This window comes from Xiphophorus couchianus, chromosome 16 (genome assembly GCF_001444195.1).
Source record: "Xiphophorus couchianus chromosome 16, X_couchianus-1.0, whole genome shotgun sequence".
Lineage (NCBI taxonomy): Eukaryota > Metazoa > Chordata > Actinopteri > Cyprinodontiformes > Poeciliidae > Xiphophorus > Xiphophorus couchianus.
Genome location: NC_040243.1, coordinates 14,098,784 through 14,121,386, shown reverse-complemented (window position 1 = coordinate 14,121,386; position 22,603 = coordinate 14,098,784). Strand labels below are relative to the sequence as shown.

Sequence of the window (22,603 nt, the reverse complement as noted above, 5' to 3'; positions counted from 1 at the left end):
TCAAAGAGTAATAAATTGTTCCCATTTTGATTTTCTATTAGCTTATTATTTTTTTTAAGTTGACTGTCTGATGTGAAATTATCTCTCATGTTATCCCAGATCTGCTTCTGATTGGTTGATGAACCCCTTGTGATGACTCTTTCTCCTCAAGATTATGTCTCCAATTGAGCTGTCCAGTTTTAGTAAAGAGTCCACCAATAAACATCGCCCGAATAAGTTACACAGTGCTTTTCACCTTTTGGACTTGACTGTGATAAATATTGTTTGTATTTTATGCTTAATTTGGCTATTTTTGTGTAAGATCCCAACTTTCTCCTATCCGCCTAGAATGTATGCTTAGCACCACTTCTCTAAGAAAGTTTCTCTTTACGTCTAAGCTAACTGAAAATCCAACAATATGTCCCAGAATAAACAACCTTTAAACTTTAAAGTGGCTTTCTGGCTGAAAGAAAAATCTGTCTGAGCTAATATTTTCTTAACCATTTAGCTGAGAAATAAGAGTGTAAGAACTACATTGGCAGAAGTTTAGTTGGTTCTGTAAGAGAGGGATTGGCCTGATTCTGTGCATAGAAATAGTCCTATTGAACTATTGTACACTGCTCAAAAAAATAAAGGGAACACTTTAAGTGTTAAACACCTGTTTAAGTATATATAAGTATATAACTGTTTACTTACCTGTGGATGTCGGATAGTTTAAGTCGAACATGAAACTTAAACATCACCTGATGTTTGGTTATCTCAACTCTGTTTGACCCGTTAGAATCACTCATAGAGTATTGCATCTACAGATGGTCAGATGATCATTTATTATTAAAGAAAAAATTAAACAGGAACTGTGACTTTAATGAAATGCAACCTCCACTTGACCCAGTAGAACACTGTGGACTCCACCCCCATTGATCTCCAGCAGAGATGCACTTTTCACAGTGGGAGATAATTAAAAGCATCCTCCATTCTTCAAAGACACCAAACTTCTTCATTTTTTCACATTTGTAATCATTTAACATGTTTTGTTTTTTAAATACAGGCATAGATTGCAAGCTGACAAAGTCAGTCAGCACAACTTATAACATTCAGCTCTGGTGCAGTTTTGGTTCTGAAAGCTGACAGGTTCAGATGGTTCAGACATTTTGAATTAACTGCCCTCCTCCGTTTCCTCTCTTGAATTGATGTAGAAAAGAAAACAAAATGATAAAACCCCTTCTGAAAAACCGATGCTCTCTGATCAATGCAGATAATAACATTTTATACAAGGTGGACATCATTATAAAATGTCCACCTTGGAGTAGAATTAGTAAAGTAGATTTGTTTGTTCTGAGTCTTGTTTAATAAATCATTCGTATGTATGTTTGATTGATAATAGATTTTCGTTCTAGTTGAATGTCCTTCTTAATCTAACGTGTATTTATCTTTCATTAATTCTGAAAATCTTTTAGAGAAACTTTTAAGGAATATGGAGAAATCTCATTCCTTTTTAAATTTATGTACATTAATAAGAAGAGATAATCACTCTCTACAACCTTAAATGGGTTGTAGATCAAGCCTTCCTTATCTTGTAAACATTTTTTCATAATAGTTAGGTCACTGTTTCCCTCTTTTTTAACTGATATTTGACAGCTTGTAGCTCATGTTCATCTATACTTTTTCTCTCAATCCCTTGTTCGCTGTCCATTCCTCTGCTCAGTCTTTTCAGTTTCAGTTTACGTTTTCTTTTTGTTTTTTCCTTTCCTGTCTAGACAACTTGAAAGAAATCTTGTCCTGTGATTTTAAACCTTTCTGCCAGCTCATCCAACCTCCCGAGGACAAAGCAGAATGTAAAATGCTTGTACTGTATTGTGCTGCATAGGGAATAGTGGCAGCTTTGACAGAGCTCAGTCAGAGGTTGGGAAAGGGACCGACAGCTTTTTCTTCCTCGCAGTGACTCAAGGAACCAGGATGACTCCTGCAGACATCCTTCATCAGCAAAATGGTAGAAAGGTAAACAAACCAAAAGGAATTATTTTATCCTTGCGCCTATCATTAAATTTGAATCCATTTTAAGAAACTGTACTGTTCTTGTAATATTTGCACTGTAGCTTTACTGCATGTATATTTTGTTGCCGTCATTCTTTAATGTAGAGATTCCCTGCATAAACATATTTAAATGTTAATCACAACATACATGTGATCTACACCCACCTTTATTGTTATACAGTAACTTTAATAAGTCACTTAATAAGTTATTTGAAATTAAGCTCTATAGCTCTATGCCTAACATTTCAAACCTTTATGAATATATGGAAAGTATTCATAATGCTTGAAACTTTCTACATTTTAGCAACATTTTCTTGGGATTTTTGGAAAACCAACATAGAGACCTCAACCCTTCTACAAGTAGATAATTTTTTTTAGACAAGTATATACTTTTTATGGTCTGTTTTTTTTTTTTTCCTGAATTGCAATGGAATTCAATATCCAGTTTCTGGAGTGAAAATGTGCACAGCAAAATCTTTACCAACGGTACCAGCAGTATTTGTTCTTGTTCCCTTTACTGACCTTAAAAACTCATAGAAAACTCATAACAACCTAAAACTATACTTTGGTGTCCCGTCAATTATATTCCAGAAGGTCATCCATTGCAGTGCAGAGCAGTACCAGGAGCTGATGTCATGGTTTGCAACAAACAGGGACCTGGGTTCAGATGTTGGCCAGAAGCTTTTCTGATGTTCTACCCATGGATACATGGATACTCTAACTTCCTCCTATGCACCAGAAACATGAGTATTATGATAACTGGGCTCCTTGAGTTACCATTAGGTCACAATGTATATGATTCTATGTCTCCGTGAATGACCGTCAATTTGACTAAGGCACACCCTGCCTATGAGCCATTGACTTCTTAACTTTAATAAGTCATAATAATGGAGAAGGGAACTAGCACATGTATTATGACATTAAGCTTTGTCTATTTTGCTGTTGCAAAGCAGGGAAAAAATAGGTTAAAAGGTAAAAAATTAGCTGCACACAATGTTGATGTTCTGTTTACAACATACTTATAATATGAACAACATTTAGTAATGTCTCTCCAGTAATCTTTGGTTTGCTTGCATATTAATGTTTAAAAATTTTTTCTAATTATGCCAAGAGCAGGAAAAGAAAAAAAATCTGTCACACAGGTCAAGGGATGTAATGCAGATTCACAGGAAGACAGATAATAGTTCTGACAAACTGGTGAGGAGGCTGGTTACAAAACAACACGTTAGTGAATACATTTACATTTTGATGTTACCACTCCTGTAAAACCTGAAGCTAAATCCTTCCTGACAAAACCCTCCTCAGTTTTCTAAATCCATGTTAAATGTTCCTCTTTATGCATGCATACTGCTGGTTCTACTTCATCCAGTAACTAGTTAATCTCGGTTTTAGTTTCTTTAGGATGCAGAATCTCTAAGGCTCCTTGGCCAAAAAACATTGATTTTGCATTTATCCTGTGACACTTTAAATGAATTCATTAGTAAGTCAAACAGTCAACACTTACAGGTAAGGAACAAATAACTTTATACATAGTACATACTAAACATATAAAAATATATATCTCCAGCCATTTGTGGATAAAACTGACCATCTTGTTTTTATTAATTTACAAAATTTTCACATGTAGAAACATATTTACTGGGCATCTGTTCATCTGCCTGTTTGCACAAATCAGTCACATCCATTGGAACAATTTCAGTACATTTTGGCATGTAGACATGGTGAAGATATCTTGTTAAAGTTCAAACACTTCAATTCTTGAAGCAGGTGGACTGTAGCAGCAGAAGACCTGTCTCAGTGCAGCTAGACAGCTAGCAGCTAGGAAAAGATAACTGAGGCTAAAATGAATACAGGCTCACTAAATTTGGACAATGAGAGACCTGAAAACATGCAACCATCCTGCCCTGTATCAGTGGCTCAGGCTGGTGGAAAGACTGTAATAGTTTGATCATGTAAATACCGCAGTGTAACTTTATATTGTTTCTGTGTCAATCCATTTATGATTACAGCGCTCCTGTCTTCAGATGGCTACTTTAAGAATGACAAGACAGCATGTAAAGCTCAAATCATCTCAAATTGGTTTCTTGAACATGACAATGAATTTACTGTAATCCCATGGCCTCCATGGTGAACCAGGTTTCAGTCCAATAATATACGTAAGTTTGGGATTCCAGCCAACTGATCTCCAGCTACTGTTTGATGCTATTGCGTCAATAACGGACAAAAATATCTGAGGAAGGTTTTTAGCCCCTTGTTGAATAAATGCCACAAATAATTGAGGCAGTTCTGAAAGGAAAAGCCGTTCCAGCCAGGTTCTTACTAAGTTTACCTATAAATACGTCTGTGAGTCAATAATAATGTTTATCCATCAAAGCGAGTAAGATGATGATGATAAAAGTGGGAACAAAAAAAGAAAAAGAAATTCAAAATATATACAAAAATGCATGCACATTTTTTCCATTTTCATTTATCAATTGTTGTTTGGCTGTTTAGCTTTTTAAAACATCTGTCATTAGAAAACAAACAAACAAAACAAAACAGAAACAATAATTTTGAATTGTTTTTAGTTCAAATAAAGATGATGTTTTCTTGGTTCAGAATAAAACCAACCACATAGATGAGGGTCAGTGGTATTGTTTACATGCACCCAAACACAAAGAAAATGTAATGGATTTACTTTAAAAAACAACCTATACACAACTGGCACAGCGCATTGGTGTCATGATTCCAGCCCTTCAGCTCTGGCTTGGCTGTGCTGATTGCTCATTGCCCTCACCTGCACTGAGCTGGTCCCTACTTAAACAGCTGCTCGTCACCAGCTCAGTGCGAGATCGTCTGTTGCCCCTGTCACAGCCTTCAAGCCTTGTCTCATGTTTCAAAGTGTTTTCTGGTTTCTGATCCTGCCTGTTTTTGACCACAGATTTTTGCCTTATCCTTTTGCTGTTGAAAGTCCTGTTGCTGAACCCTGCCTGTTTCTGACCCTGCCTCCTGCCTTCTGGATTCTGGATTTTCACTGCCTGAGACCCTCCCGTGCATGACCCTGGACCGTTTCACGACTCAGCCTCTGGTTGGTGGATTTTGCCCCTGTCGTCTGTTTGTCCCCTGAGACCCCCACAGCTCTCCCCTTGTCCATTCACCCTCCCCTCCCCCGGCTGGACTCCTGACCCCTGTGGATTCCTCGTCCCTGACCCACTAGTGTGACCACATCCTTCTACACCATTTACTTTAGTAATAAAACTTTTTGGTTAACCATCCTCTTGTTGTGGCTGCGTTTTGGGTTCTGGCTGATTCTGCTTTTACCATTACAATTGGTGTTACTTTTAGTCTAAGTAAATGCGATTTATAGTAGTCTTCTTTCAGCAAGCTGGCTAGAAGCTGCAGCAATAGGTGGGGAAGGTGGAGGACTGCATTACTCTGTCCCAAACCCAGCTGAAACAGGATGAAAATATTTAGCTGTTCAGAAATCATAACCTTCCAATATTGGTGTACTTTGCTACCAGTTTCAGCACTGGCTTATGGGAAATCATATGTCAATGTTCTTCTGTACTCTGGGACAAAAATAGAATGTAGGATCATGACATTTCAGCTAAAGAGATTCTTATGTTTTAATTAAAATAAAGTTAAGTAAGACGATAAATCAAATTAAAATATAACAAATAAACTGGTATACAAAGACGGGAGATACCTGCTGGGAAGTTGATACCCTTTCTAAGAAAAGGTCTTTAAGTTGTGATTCATATTTTCCTTTGGTATGCAAAATTATATTTGTGCCAAAGTGGAAAGTTTTCTTTCACACACTCTCCTCTGCTGTTGTACAACACCTATAAATCCTCCACTATCAAAGCCATGACAAGTGCAAACCTTCAAATATGCTTTTCTATGTTAATGTTGCACCGTTGGTTCCCTAAACCTCACTAAAACAAACTCAGTGAAATAATGCCCAATCCAACTTTTTTCACTGTGGAAAAAAACACAAAAAAACCCTGTAAAACATATGCAGTGAAGCCAGGTGCAGAAATCACAGTTCTGACACGTTCCAGGAGTTAACTTGATACTGCCAAAGCAAAAAACTGAGCTTTAAAAATGTACAAACCTAATTTTCTGGATGCTATGAAAGCAGGTGTAATATTTCAGCAAAAGTCATAAAACAAAATACTGACAAAGTTCCAGGATTTAAAAGTGTACCATAGGAAGCATAAGCTTTTTTTTTCTTATTACTGGATATGTTTTGTAGTAATAGGTAGGTTATTATTATATGCATGTATTTTAACTTGTGAGTCCTTTCTGCGGGAAGAGTTACATATAGAAATTTCACTTGCTGCTTCTCTATTTGGTTTACCTGAAATGCCAAGAAGAAATTTAAATAAAATAAGAAATAAATTCTGTGCTGGTTTATGGGTTTATCACTCCATAATTATTTATGCTCTCATAATCCTACCCTTTACATAATTTTCTGATTTAACTCAGAAGTTAAAGTGACAGAAGAGACAAAACCTCAAGTGAAAATGCAAACATTTGGGGGATTTAAATATTTTAATTTATTCTTGTGAAAAAGACAAATATTAATATTGTGTAAAAATGATAATACAAATTATACATGAATAACATTACATTAGACGTGCTGTCATGAAACGTCAGATAAAAAACATGTTTTGTTTTACATCACCACTCAGTTGTAGCCACTCATATTCTTACTAGATGACATTAACACATAGAGATCTACTTTAACTCTAATAAATCTATTTACTGAGATAGATTTATTAGATCTGCTATGCGGAGAAGAGACATGCACAGTGTGCTTTAATTGTTTTGTTTTTCAAAGTCCATGTAATGATGTCCCACTGTGTTAACTATGATAACAGGTTTGTTCTGATTACAGCGGTAAAATGGATTTTTTTTTTCCCTGTGAAATGGCATCCTTTAGGGGTCTTTAATTTCATTGCACCTGCATTAGCTGAATGTCTGCTGGGCCACACCGACTCATGGAAACACATTAGGCACAGGTGACTAACAACACGTGAAACAACTGGATAAAAGGAGTTTGTCTAAATGAGGTCTTTAACTAATGGTGACAGTATTATTTGCAGGTGAACTGAAGCGTCATTTGCAGTGGAAGGACAAACAAAACAGTTTAATTTTCCTATACTACATATCATAGCGATAGCATTTTACAGCCTTAACTGAAACTTAAAGGTATAGTTTTAGAACAGTTTGGTAAAAATGCCTATGTTGAAAATACGGTGCCTTACAAAAGTACTCACACTCTGTGATCGTTTTTGCATTAACTCACATTACATCCACACACTTTGTGTTCTGGGGGGATTCTATGAAAATGACTGACACAAAATAACTTCAGTAATTTCAACCACAGTCAAACTGGTAATGGAAAGCCAAAATAGGAGGCTTTTCCAATGACACAACTAAATTTAGGTCACGAGCATTCACACATATAAATATGATATATTATTAAGGGTTATTGTTCTACTGGAAGAACTGGACTGTCAACCTATTTCAACGTTTTGCAGCTCCTGACAGGTTTTCTTCCAGAATGGTTCTGAATTTAACTCCATTCATCTTTCAGGATGAGGAGCTGTTTGTTCTTGCAGAAGAAAAGCGTCCCCACAGCATGATGCTGGCACCACCATGTTTCATGCTGGACATGGTGAGTTCAGGGTGATTTGCAGTATATTTTAAATGGTAGCCAAAATTTAACAGTTCAAAGAACGGCTACATTGCGTTGGTGTTATCTCATGGAATCCCCCCAAAATAGACTAAATTTGTGAATTTTAAACAACAAGATATCAGACAGATCAATGGGTAAGAAGACTTTTGCAAAGCACTGTCAAAATGAAAGTCTATAAATATTGATGATGCAAAACTCTGAATTTAAATTCAAACCCCATGGAGATTAAATTTTGGAATATTTGAAAAAGAGAAAAAAAGGAAGAGATAAAAAAGTTAATTCTCATGTTAAGCAAACTTAATGTCTTTCACTTGAGCTATACATAATTAAAGGGTTAAACGATACACTACCATCATTTTTTAATCTCTGTTTACAATTGATTCCTGCAAAATCATCCATGGCTAATCCAAGGTGTCTGGCTCAGCGTCCATGCAGGTTTCCCAGGGGTTACGAGGCATGTGGGGCATTGAGATAAGAAGAAGGGCAGCTCCACTGAGGATGAGGAGGGTGAAGGAGGCGCAGGCACAGGTAAAGGACCAGGAGTAATAGTATTCAATCCAGATGGTCTCATCGCTATCGATCATTCGCTTGACAGACTGGCGCATCACTTCAACGGAAATGATAATGCAAAGGCCTGCATGCCAAAACAGGAAAGATCTCCATTCGTTCAATTCATCCAACAAAAAGATGCATTAGCTTTAAAAAAAGGTCTATAAAAATCAGCACTGTAACGACAAATCATAAATATTTCAAACTCAGAAAAAGGACGAAAAATAACACAATCATATCTAACCTGCAAAGGCAAAGAACATCCCAGCAGGTCGGAGCAGGTAGTCTCGTCCTTTTCCAAAAGAAAAGATCACACACAGAGTGCCCAGAATCATGAAGAACAGACTGAAGATAGCAATGGCTGCAGCGGAGATATTGTACTCTTAGGAGGGAAAGGAAACAAATAAGATTTAGAAACCAGAGGAGGATACAAAGCCAACAAGAAAACATTAAAAAAAAATCTACCAAAGACAAAAGGGTTGGAGAAAACTGGATGAGATGATAGGATCAGTGTGGAGATTAAAAACTGGGACTGTGTGAGAAAATAACTGGTTTTTATTTTCTCATGCTCAGTAGTGAGCTGAGTTATGAACCGGATAATTAGCCTTTAAATTAGCCCCACTTAAAAAAAAAAAACTAAACAAAAAAAACCCAACAGACATTAATCCAAACCGGTAATAATACAATTTGCATGACAGACAAGATGTCACGCAGGCTGCAGACTTTTAACAAGATGATTAGGACATGTCTCTTTCTTCCTGCCTTCTCTCGCTTTTTTTTCTCAGATAAAGATAATCTGCTTTTTGCTTCTCTGTAAATCTCCAGCTGAGATAGAAATGATCCTATTTCACCTCACAGTCCCAACTGTTCAAACATATCTGGTGGAAAATTTCCTCACATTTAGTTTCTTCAGCACATTCTAAGACGTTTTTTGTGTGCAGAATTTCTGATCTTTCTTTCTTAACTTTATTTAGGAAACATTAAAGCACCATACACATTTTTACCTGTGCAGATCCAATTTAAGTTGAATCTATATGTTTCATATATTAAATGATCGAATTGTAGCAACGCCATGCTCCCCATGTATAAAACATGTGTTTTGCATTTTTCACATGCATTTACCATCTGAAATTTCACACTCACTTTTGATCAAGTTTTCAGTGTACTTTAAAAATTTTATATTTATGTTTTTTATATATAAATGTCAATTTAATAGAAACTGAAATGTGTAAGTTCACAATATTTCCAATTATACCTTAAAAACTAGGAAATATTTTCCACCATTTCAGTTTATCTTTTCAAAGCATGAATAACTAAATGCAAACTGGGAATTAATCCGTCGGATGATTAACTCTTGCTCAGAGTTTTGTTGCTGTTGGATATTAATATTTCATGCTTTTTGGACTACAGATAGGAGACAGAAGGTTTACAGCACCAAGCTCTCATTCCTTAGAGCATTTCTTTGCAAATTCATGTGCACATAACAACAGATCAGATTTTTTTTGTCTCTCTTGGTTTTATATTTTTATTTAAATTTTTTATTTTATTTTTGCCTTGCTTCAGTGGATAGAAATAAAACTTCCTTTGTTGTGGCATTAGAAGCAAATTCGTTTTTACATTATTAACATATTACTCTTATCATTTTACACCATAGCTAAAAATAAGAACATTTCTACAAGGCTAATTATATTATAGAAGTTGATGAAGTGTGGCCTTTAATTGAAAACATTTGTCAGGATGCTGCTGTTTCTTTCACTCAAATGCAATAAGATAAAACACAATAAATCAGGAAGAATTGCATTTAAACAAGTTTTCCATTACAAGTGTGTAACAAGTAATTTGCTCCAAATTGCTCTCTTGTTTTTCTTAGAACCCTAAAAGTGGCATAAAGATTTCTTGTCATGTTCAAACATTTGTCTCATTAAGGGAGAACATGATCATATGTCCAATGTCTCCCTGCCTTTACTATCTTCTCTTTTTTTCTCTTATATTATTAGATGTTTCTGCTGATTTCGAAACATAGACAGTGTGGTGCTATGATAACTTATTGTCTGAGTTAGCGAAGATCCACCCACCTTTTTGGGTCTTCACTTCAAAAACCTCAGCTTCTTCTCCCGATGTGAAGTGTTTGAAGTAGGAGCAGTTTTTTGCTGAAGAATAAAAGATAGTGAGGAGAGCGGGACAAACAGACAGAAAGAGATATGAGGGACTAAAGGCAGAAAAAAGATTGTATACCTTTGCATTACCAGCCATTGTTCTGGGTTATAAACTTTCAATGAATCTCATGAGTGAGTATAAAATTACACTGACATTATTAAGACACAGAAGCTACAGAGGTGAATACTTTTACCAAATACTATTAAAACACTGAGTGGGCAACATTATCTATTTTACCTAAAAATTCTTAACTGGTGTTTCTCAGTGAACATTGTCAAAAATGCTTTTTGGATTTTTATAAAGAAAATGTTGAGTTAAAAGTTTTATTCATCCAAATCTGGATCATTGTAGGAGATTAAGATTTATGTTTTAAATGTAACTTCCTCAACGCAACGCCCAGTTCATGGATTTATCCACAGAATATTCGCTTTTCAGAACATCAGATGAAAACCTGTGGAGAAAACCGACTTCTAGAAATTCAGCTGGGGACCAATACGCTCATGTGAGGATGAGAATTTATGCAATGTAACTGACAGCACATGTTTTCTTTGTTCCTTCCTTTCTTTGTTTCTTCCTTCCTTCCTTCTTTTCTTCCTTCCTTCCTTCCTTCCTTCTTGTCTTCGTTCCTTTGTTCCTTCCTTCCTTCCTTCCTTTCTTTGTTCCTTTCTTTCTTTTGTGTATATTTTAAAGTATTTTCCAAACACAGCATACTGCATTGGAACATACTGTAGCTTTGTTGTAATTGTGAAGACATCAATAAATAGCAAAGTCTTTAGTCAATATAACAGAAACACATTTAAATTAGTCTTTTAGAAAAAAAAAACACTTTTGGCTTAAAATCCCATATCATATCTTTCAAATTTCTACATTTATAAATAAAATAATAATAATTTGTGCAACTAATGTAGACCTTGTTTGACTGCCTGGCCACTGTGTGTTTGATATCCCTTCCAAATCTCAGCAGCATTTCTATAACTTGTAATAATTTGTTTTAAAGAAAAGCTAATATTTTCTGTCATCCATGTTACTTGGAATCAAATTCACTACGGACATATTTCTTCATGAAGTACAATTGTGAATTTGTTGCCTTTTACTTGCTGAGCCATCAGTATTTTGCTCCACAATAGTTTGATATTTCCCACAGCTGTGAAGAAATGTTTCTGGGGAAGAGCAATTATTTTCTACTCCTCTATCTATGAGCCATCTTTTAAAGGCATCTGGGAGGAGGCGAAAGGTTGACAACGAGCTAAAGGCCAAGCAAGTGTTCCTTCTGTTCTACACTTGCTATCCTTTCTTGCTGAGATTAAACCCATAAAACAGGCAGGTCCCTTCTCTACCCAGATAGGGACAGACAGTGTTTGTGTGTTGGTGTCTGTGCATAGTGTATGTGTGTCCACGAGGCAACAGCTGTTTGTTAACCAGGACGAGAAGGAATCACTAAAAGGGGTAACCTAGCAACAGGCTGCTGCAGGTCTTGGCTAGTTCTATTTGTTTACACATGTAAAGGCATATATGAAGAGAGCTCTGAATGCATATGCCTGTGCTTGTGCATGGAAAAAATTTACGTGTGGCCACACAGGAACTCCAGAATAGTGGAGGCAGGGACACATTGTAGCTGATATGTGCAAATATATTATTTTCATTTGTCTTTTCTCATTTCTTGCCTGCACCTCTGGGGCCAAGCTAATCTCCTCTAATATGTGTTGAGCTATGTTGTTTTCTCCAGTCTTTATGAAAACAGTTTTCTGCCTTATACACAAAGAAGAGATAAGAATAATAGTTCAGAGGAGCTTTAAACAATGAAGATATTTTTTTTCATCAAGATTGATTAAGACTGGGAAAGCAGGTGGAATTAAAGTCACATTTCTGTCTGCAGCTCCAGAGATCTGCTTTAAATTTAACTCAAAATCAGGTTTACAATTCTAAAGTTTGCGGCCTTACTGTTGTGGTAGCATCAAGTTACTGTTGTGGTAGCATCAATCCTAACCAGGTGATTTGTCGCATATAGGTTATTATCAAAATATACTACGGAGTTATTCACTATTAAATCTTAATCAATAGAATCTCTAGAATCTAAAATTCATTTTTACATATTTAAAAACTTGAGTGTTGATTTTGCTTTGATTCTTTTTGATGATGCAAACATTGGACTGCTGTTTTGTTCAGTTTGTCTATTTGTGTCTGTCCCTATCAAATAAACCTAAATTAAATAAAATTTAATTACATTTATTGAAAGCAGAAGTAGCTATTGCAAATTACACTGCCACATAAAAACTGCAGTAAAGGTAAAAGTAAATCTATGTCACCCTTGCAGATTTTATTTGAAAAATTAGAAGCAAACTGTCTCTTTTTTTGCCACTTCACAGTTTTGTTCTACTTCCTGTAAGCCTATCACTCAAAATTTTAACATATTGTATTACGATTGTTTTTGTTTTAATGTGAGAAAAAGTAAAAAGTTTAAGGTGTATAAATGCTTTTGTAAGGCGCTGCAGTTAGATCAGTTTTCATTAGTTTGATTATTCTTGTTTCTTTTTCCTCCTGTAGACTGACTATCTGGTAAAAAGCTGTTGTGGAAAAGGCACATTTGCTGCTCAAAACAGGGAACATTTACCTAGAAGGAGAACATCTGGGTGCGTATCATCGACCTTGCAGTCTTGCTAATGGGGAGATTTAGTTACAGGGGGAGGATGATTATAGCGAAGTGTCGCCTGTCATTTTAGTTTCACCTCTTTCCATTTTAACTGTCGTCTTCTCTCTTTGATGTGGCGCCTCTGATTTACCAACTCCATACTCACTCTGTTTCACAACATCTCACATTTTTTCTGTTTTTGTTTTAAATTCAATCAACCATCTGGCACCTACATGCATTTAAGTATTTTGTAAGTCTTTATTTTGAAGGCTTTTGCTCACAGTTTGCATTGAGGTGCTTTCACAGAATGACCAACTAGTTCAGGGTCAGTGTGAAAAGCATGCACTGTGATATTTGAACAGCTATTCCACCAGGAGCTCCGATAACCGGGACACAACAACGAAATAGAATCCCAGCTGCCTGAGCATGCTGACCTTTCATGACGACAGTCAAAGGTTTCATTGTCATCATCATGAGCACATTTTGTTCTGTATATTCTGGGTCATTTGCATTTTAAGAGTGCTATTCAAATTTTGTATCTGTAAGTGCTCCACGTTGTGATAGGCGGAGGCCAACGCCTTTACTGCTGCCTTGTTTGGCTTTCCACTCAAAGCAGGAAGCCGACGCACGAGAGAGGGAAATAATTGAGCGTAGAGAAGGTGAAAAGGCTCAAGGGGATATTTATGCTTTTGAGTATGAATTCTGGATATCATCAAAGTGCTTGGCTTCTGCAAATGAAAAGCAGGAAGTTGAAGATGTTTTATGTAAAGATGCGCTCTGGGGATACTTTCTTTCCACTGAAGGACTGGAAAGCGTAATGCATGTCCACCTTGAAGCTCTGGAACATATTTGATAATAAACCTGTCTCTGTTGTCTCTTTGAGCATGTATGCATGTGAACATGCACATGCACCCAAAAGGTCCATTTGTGCTCTTTATTTCCCAGCCATGCTGCGCGATGTGCTCCATGAAGGGTTTGTTTGATTTTTACAACACTCCAGCTGTCATGCGTCATTTCTGGGAAGCTAATTTTGAAAGCCGTTTGGGTTCACAGTTTAGTTGCTCCTGTTACACAACCGCTTATCAACAGAGGAGTAGCTAGAAATGAGTGTTTGTGTGCTGTCCTCTTCGCAACCAACCTCCTTGTCTTTTAGGAAAATGTTAATTTGCATTATTAAGTCCAATCAATGTTGCGTGTGTGTTTGGGCTCATGATTCATGAAGGATGTAATCTCTCAGAGCACATATTGGTCCGAGACAACACTGTGCTTTGCATGCCGTCAGCACAGTAAACTGAGAAGCAGATAAACTAAGTAACTGGCTTTACACCTGTTTAACAAAAATTGCATAAAAGCAGACTGCATTGCTTTAAAGTTTGTCTTACAAAATCCAATGTAACTAATAAGAACAAAACCCGCAGTTTTTGTGATAGCTCAAGTTTTTACCAGCATTTGCCCATTAGTGTGATTCACTTTTTAACCAGCATGCCTTCAACGTTTCCACTTGGGCAAGTGAGCACTTTGTTCATTTATTTTTTTCTTCCTACTCAATCTCTCTAAAATATGCAACAAAAACCGAGCAGCTTTTAAGCGACACTCAAAGGATGTTTGAGATGAAGGAAAGTGGGATAAAAGGTTAAACAAGCATAAGGGAGGACACAGATTTTCTCATGGTAATAAATGGATTGCCGACTGATTCCCATAAGTAGACTGTAGCATATTGAACTAGATGGCAAAATGGACCCTCTAACAACATTAAATAAAAGAAAACAGCTTGATACTTACTGAAGGTAAAAAGCTCAGCTCAAGCAGATTAGCATGAAACTAAATACAAGACTCTCTTTCAAAATATTACTTTGACAGTGGGATTTTTTCCATTTTTCACCTCAGGCTATTGCAAGCGGAAGACTGAAAAGTTGATAGAAGAAGAGGAGTTTAATCCACATCATCCACATCTACCAGAGTGGATGAAGACTCTAGTTTACTGATTTACAATCCAAAATGGTTACCGTTTAGGGTAAAATCAAAAGTACTATCTTCCTGGCGAAAACATTTCAACCTACCTAATCTGTATACGCCTTTAATATGCAGTGGAAATTGAAGACAATACAAAATAGCTTCAGAAAATCTTGAAAGTTTCTTAAAGTAAAAACGTACTACTTCAAATTATTCTCTTACAATGGGGAAACTGTGACGGTGCTGCAAGGTGATTTAGTGAAACAAAATTAGAGCACAGTGACTGACTGGAACTTGCCCCTCAAAGAAATATAAACATTAAGTAGAAAACCGATAAGCATTAAGCAAACCATTTACCCTTGAAGCAAAAACAAATTCTCAAAATTACTCAGAGACAGAAAGACAAGAAGCCATTTTTACTCATCTAAATCCTAATGAGAAAAGTATTTATTCTGTTACAACTTGAATGATACAAATGCAAGTAGAGAATTGTGCAGATTTATGCTGTTCTTTTAAAAAGCTCTCCCTTCTCTAAAGCCCTGCATTTCTGGCGCAGCACCTTGGAGTCATATAGGAAGTAACTGTGCATGACCAAACCAGCATAAACAACTTGATAAATTGTGAGCAGAGCACACAGACTACTTACCCAACGGTAAAAGTGAAAATAATCAGGACAGAGAAAGCAATTACAAACAATGGAAAGCTAAAAATGAGAACCAGAAATAAACTACAAACAAAACCAGAGAGCATGACATTTCAGTCTGTTAGGACGCTTCTGTCTAATCACTTCTGCCTATTTCAGGTTGTTTGAATCTCACGTAAGTAGCAGAGATTCTACTTTTACACTGTTACCATAAAAAGAAAACAAAAAGCAGCAACATCAGGTTAAACAATTATCCATCCATTTTAAACAAGTTATATGTTCGGATGTGTGTGTTTTTTGAGTGAAGCATGACTAAGATAAAATACTGCTTCAAACAATAAAACAATGTTTGTCGTGTCTTGTGATTAGTCAGTTTCATGTCCACTATATGGACTTTAGGACTGAATATGGACTTTTTATCAATATATTTTTTGCTGTGTCGTTGGAGTGACATTCTCAAGGATGAATGAGAAACTCTTTCTTTTTCTTAGCTGAGAAACATTTCTTATCTCAAACTCTGGTGTCAAAAGCTGAATTACACATGATTATTCATGCTTTTATTTCATCTCATCTTGACTGCTGTAACCGTCCTTTCATCTGTTTGAATAAGAAAGATCTTGACCTTCTCCAGTCAATTCAGTGTGCTGCTGCAAGGCTTTTAACCAACATACAAAAAAGACACCACTTCTGTTTTAATGTCTTTATGTTGACTATTGGTAAATTTTAAAATGTATTTTTACATTTTAGTCCTTACTGTAGGCCCCTGTGAGTTAATTTGATCAAACACTCCAGATGAGTTTGGCAATAAACAAATTATGAATATATAAAAATGCACCATATTTCCACAGTAATGTATGGTGGAAGATCTCCAGTGATGTGAGCTTGTTTCTCTTTCAAAGAACTCAGGACTTTCTCAGAGCACATAGCACTCCCATAGTAACACCATAACATTATCAGATGGCAAACAGGTCATATTTCAGTCATTAAGCAGCACAATCATTCTGAATATATGGTCACCTAAATTCAGGAATTATTCACCAGACACAAAATCTGTCTTTCATGGTCATCAGAGCCACCATTAGCTGAATCCCATTGAAACTCTGGAGGGAACAGTGGACAGAAAAGGACTCAGGACAATCTAGAGAGATTGTGAAAACAGATATTGGTCAACAACTTCCTTTCTGTATTCTTCAAAACCGTTACATGTTGAAAGAGAAACCCGAGCCAGAATTTATTTTAAGCTTTTTACACATCTTTACAGGTGGTTCAATACATCTGGAGGGTGCTTTATAATGATATCTTAGGGGCTGATTAACATGTCAAACTGGAATTATGAGTCTGTCAGTCACAATTTCTGTCTTACATCCAACAGGTGACGGGCTTGTCCAGAGAAAAAGATGAAAGCGTGTTCATCTGGCTTTCTGTCTAGGTACACTATTATATGGTCTCTCAACATGTTCGTGGAAAAAAAAAGTACAACACCTTCTCACTTCACAGGAAGAACCCTCCGCATCCCCACCACCACCTTTCTCTCTCTCTTTTGTTCGTTCCAAAAGTGCTCTGTGTCTCACTCTCAACAGAGGTATCCCTGCCCACGTACACCCTCCTGCTCTCTTCTCTCAATTTCTGTCATTCGTCCCGAGTCTCCCAGGTGTATTCTAACTCATGAGCTGGGGCGGAAAGCCACACTTCATTAAGGCCTGTACTGATCCTGAGGTGCTGGAGGAGCCAGAGGCAAAGTCAATGACAGAGTCAGAGTGAAATCTCTCAGTTAGGCTGCAAGGCACGCATGCACAGCCAGGGGCCAGGAGACATGGTTTTACCCAGGGGCTTGCTCTGCACAAAGAGAGCCCTCGTAATTAAAGCTGTGCATATAATTTAAAACCTTTAAAGATACATGCTGCAATGCTTTGACTTTTTTTTTATGACTTACAGCTTGGAATACCACCCAATTGTGCAAAAGAGTTGACTTTATACTTGACAGAAACAGCTTTAGTTGACATTTTCCATCTGTGTTTTAACCACAAAAGTAATAAATGCTACTTTCTTGAAAGATTCACATCTGATCTGATCAAAGCCTCTAAAGAATATGTCAAAATATTATCTGTCAAGATAAGGGAGTTGAGATCTTACATTTCAGCCCAAAGAGAGTCAGACTACGCCATAATAAATGATTCAACGACCCATATGATTTTATGACAAACAGAAAAGATTTTCGTTTTCTTTCACCATAACACATTGAAGGTATCCTCGTTGTACCTAATCAGCAGTCTGTTCAGTGACTTCTTTTGTGGAAGACAAAGACAGTTCACAGGGTTTCTGGGCATAGTGAGTTGTGAAGTGTTTGGTTGAAATACCCATCCATGTTTATGCTCTGGTGAATGTCTGCACACACGGCCACATATGTGCTGGCACAAGAGAGGAAGACAACAGCAGAAGGAACAGATCCACACAAAACAAAAGCGCTTATAAAGGGTCCTGAATGTGGAAGCTGATAGATTATAACTCAAAAAGCTCTTTAATATCCTGTGAGATAATTATTTAGGGTTTTTTAACAGTCACTATTTTTAATAAACAGTGACAGTAGATTGTACCATCTTAGCAACGCCACAGACCATATGCCTGAACTCCACTTCTTGACGGGCATCTTAACCATAAGGACTAAAAGATAATCACTGATCAGGTTTTACTTTACTGATTAAAAATTAGGATGCCCCATACCTCCAGGTAAGCTGATGGGGCCACATCCTTTGCCCTGAGGGTCTTCCTTCATCATGAAGATGGTCTTCTTGCAAAGCCTCCAGAGGCCAAAGTGGGCCGCCTCACATGTGGCGTTGAGCTTCTCCACCCTGGGACTCAGGACGGCCCAGTGATCTGTCACCACTGCCGCCAGCATCGCAGACATGCCGACGACGATCACCACAGATGTGATCTTGACCTTTGTCACCTGCTCCTCAAACATGTTGCAGCTTCAAATTGGTGCGCGCAGAACCGTGGGTGTGCGCGTCCGTGCTTGCCACCGGTTTGTGTCAGCTGGGCGAGTGGTTGGACAGGCTGCCGTGGAATTTGGTCCTGCTCCTCTTTATTTTCAGTTCTTGACATCGGACATTGTCTCCAGATGTTTTGCCGCCTTCACCACACCTCCAGTGTCCTCTGTTATCGCTCCTGCTCTTCAAGGGTCTGTCTTTTTCGTTCTCCGCCTTGTGCCTTGTGGTTGGTAAAAAGAGGCCAGATAACAGTGCCCCAGTTTCTGCCTCTCTCCTCTCTTCCTCTCCCTCCCTGCTTGCCTTTGGTAAACTAAGGCCATTCACTTAAATGAGCAAGGTGAACCTGGATGTCTTTATGCTCTTTACATCAATATTTTGGAGCAAAGCAATTGGGACCAGTGTTACAGCAAGACTGAGCTCATTGATTTAAAGTTTTAATACAATTTGTTGATTCAGATTTTTTTCCCCCTGCAATTCTTACAACATCAAAGACCATCAGATGGGAACAATCGTCATGCTCTGACACCAGACTTTAATATTTCATCACTCTTCCAAACACTTATCAATCCATCATTTATCTGGAACACTCTCTGTCGCATCTCCCTCTTTTTCTTATTCAGTCCAATCTCGTTCAATTGTCTCAGGTGCCATGCGCCATGGGACTCCTCGGGGGAAAGATTTCCTTTATTAGTTGGCGTCTGAAATGGCTGATCTACTTCCTCAGCCAATCAGCCATCAAGGTTTGAAACAAGGACTTCACCTGATCCCAGCAGCTGATCCAGATTTTTATGAGGAAAAAGGAGCTTTTACTTCAAACCTGTAGAATATTCATGCTGTTGACGTTAAAAAATGTGTCATCAGAAAATGCATTACACGTATTTATGTCGAGTTCTCAGCATGTATTAATTTAACGGAAGTACTTAAAACCACAATTCATTTGGAAGGCTGAAATCTGAAATCTTGAGCTCTCTATTATTATCAGCTTTATTAACATATGTAAACCGGTCAAATCTGATAGATCTGAATTGCACAATCAACATCTTGCCCGTAAAACTCCCTGCATAAGTGGACAAGCTTTTTATAAACCACTGCGCCCCACTTTAGACAGGACTCTGGCCCATTTTCTGCTCTGACACAACTCACACAGCTCGTGGGGGTTTATACTTTAAACTTTGGGATATTTAAAGCTAAACATAAAGTCAAGGGGACACAAAATACAATCCAGGATTGCAGAGCCTCACAAGAGTGTTCATACCTCTTAAGCCTTTCTGCCATTTGGAATGTTGCAACTACAATCTATTGTTACTGGGTTTATATGTAATAGACCGATGTAACAAAAATGACAAAAAGACAAATATGATGCATAGTTTTCATGATTTCTTTACTAATAAAAATCAAAATAGTGTGGTTTGCATTTATTTTCAGCCCCCTTTACTCTTGTAGTACCTGAAAATGTGCTATATAAATAAAATTACCCTTACCTTCTTTTTAAAACATATTCATGTGTGCACAATTAGGAGATCCGTAAAGAAACAAAGCAGTTGGCTTGACATATCAGATTTGTCAGAAAACAATAGAATGTGGGCAAAACAAAATGCTTGGTGAAGGACATCTGACAGTGTCAAAGTCTGAGAGATGATGGCAAAAACCCATGTTTATTATCACAACCTGCCTGGTTACATTTGCAGTAAAGGTGTCCTTCCAATGACAGAGTCCACTCATCTCTCAGTGTGTAATAATATGTATTTTGGTTTTTCCCATCTTCCTGGCTGACCCCTGACCTGTTATTTGTTCACGGTCTCCTCTGTGGCTGCAAAGAGACCAAACACCTCACAGCTGTCTCTAAGCAACAGATGAGGATGTGCACAACAGCAGTGACACGCCACCCAGAGCGCAGTGTATCATACCCAAGAGATCAGCTAGTGTCAGTCGACTGGTAGGAGAAAGACAGAACACCTGACAAGGAAGGAATATCTGAATCATCAACTGAACATTTTTTGTTTCAGCTGTCTGCAACCACGGATGTGCTTCGTTTCTTCTGCGGGAGTAAAGATGGATTTAAAGAGATATTATTTAATTGTGGCTGCTAGCTTTCCTGTCACAATTTTTAATTCCACCATAAAACACCTTAATTGGTGGCTAAATTTACCCAAAGCTGACTAGATTGCACAGCCTTCAGAGGGACCCAACTGTGTGCATTCGCTAATGACAGGCAACATTGCTCCAGCTAAATTAGACCATCCGTGCCTCAAGGCCAATTTTTATGAGGGTTATGTCAGTCTCTGCGAGTAGAACAACAGGATCACTTACAATGCATCCTTACCTGCTTGTTCTGTGCATTTAAATACTTCATCTATCCATTTAAATGAGTTTGAAGTGATGTAGGATGGTGAATTGTGAGTTAATGAGCAGAGACCCAAAACAATTCAATTAGGTGAAGATTACAAGGGGACGATGTAGCTCCTTGATTGTGCTGCAATATTGGATGTTTATATCAGAGGTTGATTTCCCAAGTTGGATTACCAGTTGTTGATGAAAATGAAATTTCACCAGTGTGATTCCTCTCATTTTGTAGAGCAGTTTTATAGTTTTGACATGAGGCACAACATAGAGTGATGTGCAAAGCTAGAACACAGTATGACAGCCTGTTTGTTTTTTTTAGCATATTTGTTTATATCAATGTTTAGCATAAATCTAAACCATACTGAAAAATTCTGGGAAAATCCTGAATAAACAATAAAACTGGATGAAAGATCATTTTCATGAAACCGAGATTTAGAACATTGCTACTCAGCATTTTGATGGAGATTTGATTTGTTTAAATTGCAAAACCAGTTCAAACAGAAAAGAGGCATAAAGCAAATTCAGCTGCGAAGCATGAAGGTGGAAGTGTCATGGTGTGGGAATGCTTTGCTGCTGCAGGGTCTGGCCACCTCACCATAAAAAAAATCACAATTAATTCTTCTTTGTATCAGAGGACGCTTTCAACATGAGAAAAACTGAAATATCACAGGACATTTCACAAAGACTGGCTGAAATAGAAAAAATGGAACATCCTGGGTAGAAGTGAGAATTTTGAAATTTGATCCCATTAAGACTGTAAACAGATTGTAAATCTGAGAAACACCTCAAACATTTTAAGGCAAACATTCCTCAAACCGATGTTGGAAACTGGTAAATTTCTTCAAGAAGATTCTTACTCAAGTTATGTTAGCCCATGGGAGAAGAGTGCAGTTTCTTTTTTCTCTGCTAGAAAAAGAAATCAGTGAATATCACTAGTTAAATAAGTCTAAAAGGGTTATTAAAAAAAAATAAGTTCAAGTAAATCACTTTTTTCAGGTGCAAATAAAATATTCAGTAAGATTAGAACTAAATATTTGAACTTTCAAACATTGAAAGTGGCAGCTTTTCTGTTCAAAGAGGACTGCGCCACTAATGTTGCACAAACAATGCAAAGACTCCAGCTAGGGGGTTGTAGCTTGAATGGAAACAGCAGCGATTTAATCTTGAGCAGGAGAGAAGGCATTCAGGAGAGAGGGAAAGGTCAGCCACCAACACAGCACAGCAATCAGAGGTGCTCAGTGACAAGACAAGCAACCCTGAGATGATTAGTAACAGCTGCAACACAAAGAACAGAAAAATGTTCATCAAGAGGTTGTTGTGCTCTGTTGGGTGCGTTCATTCATACATTTTTAATACCTTGAGTGTTTGATCGGGTGGTGAGTAGGTTTTCAGTCTATTCAAGCAGTCATGTAAAACTCAACTCTTCCCACCTAAATTCCTGTAATCCTACCTCCCAGTGTTACTAATTCCCCCATGCCTATTAACTGTCTCTACCTATTGATGTCTTGATTTGAGGAGTTAACAGCACATTTTTTATTTATTTACTTTTTTTTTCTTCCAGAAAAACACTTTCTACCAGCCAATGAATTATCAGTTGTGGGTAATTTCTTTCATGTAAGAAATAACAAAATGTTAGAATGCCAGTT

The 22,603-nt window shown here is 37.3% G+C and overlaps 1 protein-coding gene across 1 annotated transcript; it reads right to left on the bottom strand.

Moving 5' to 3' along the window:
- Positions 1–5,326: 5,326 nt before the first annotated feature.
- Positions 5,327–18,589, bottom strand: cacng1b (calcium channel, voltage-dependent, gamma subunit 1b). The gene is made up of 4 exons (XM_028041357.1): positions 18,349–18,589; positions 10,321–10,395; positions 8,490–8,627; positions 5,327–8,330 (listed from the first exon to the last, which is right to left on the bottom strand). Exons 1-4 carry the CDS (start codon positions 18,587–18,589, stop codon positions 8,098–8,100), a joined length of 687 nt encoding a protein of 228 aa, XP_027897158.1. The 3' UTR covers positions 5,327–8,097.
- Between the last annotated feature and the right edge of the window lie 4,014 nt (positions 18,590–22,603).

Bases quoted from the DNA above. Each gene is read 5' to 3' on its own strand.
- cacng1b (XM_028041357.1), bottom strand. From the start codon at position 18,589: ATGTTTGAGGAGCAGGTGACAAAGGTCAAGATCACATCTGTGGTGATC. The intron at 10,396-18,348 runs GTATGGGGCATC...TTTATTCTTCAG, and splicing joins CCCCATCAGCTTACCTGGAG to CAAAAAACTGCTCCTACTTC. The intron at 8,331-8,489 runs GTTAGATATGAT...TTTGGCATGCAG, and splicing joins GATGTTCTTTGCCTTTGCAG to GCCTTTGCATTATCATTTCC.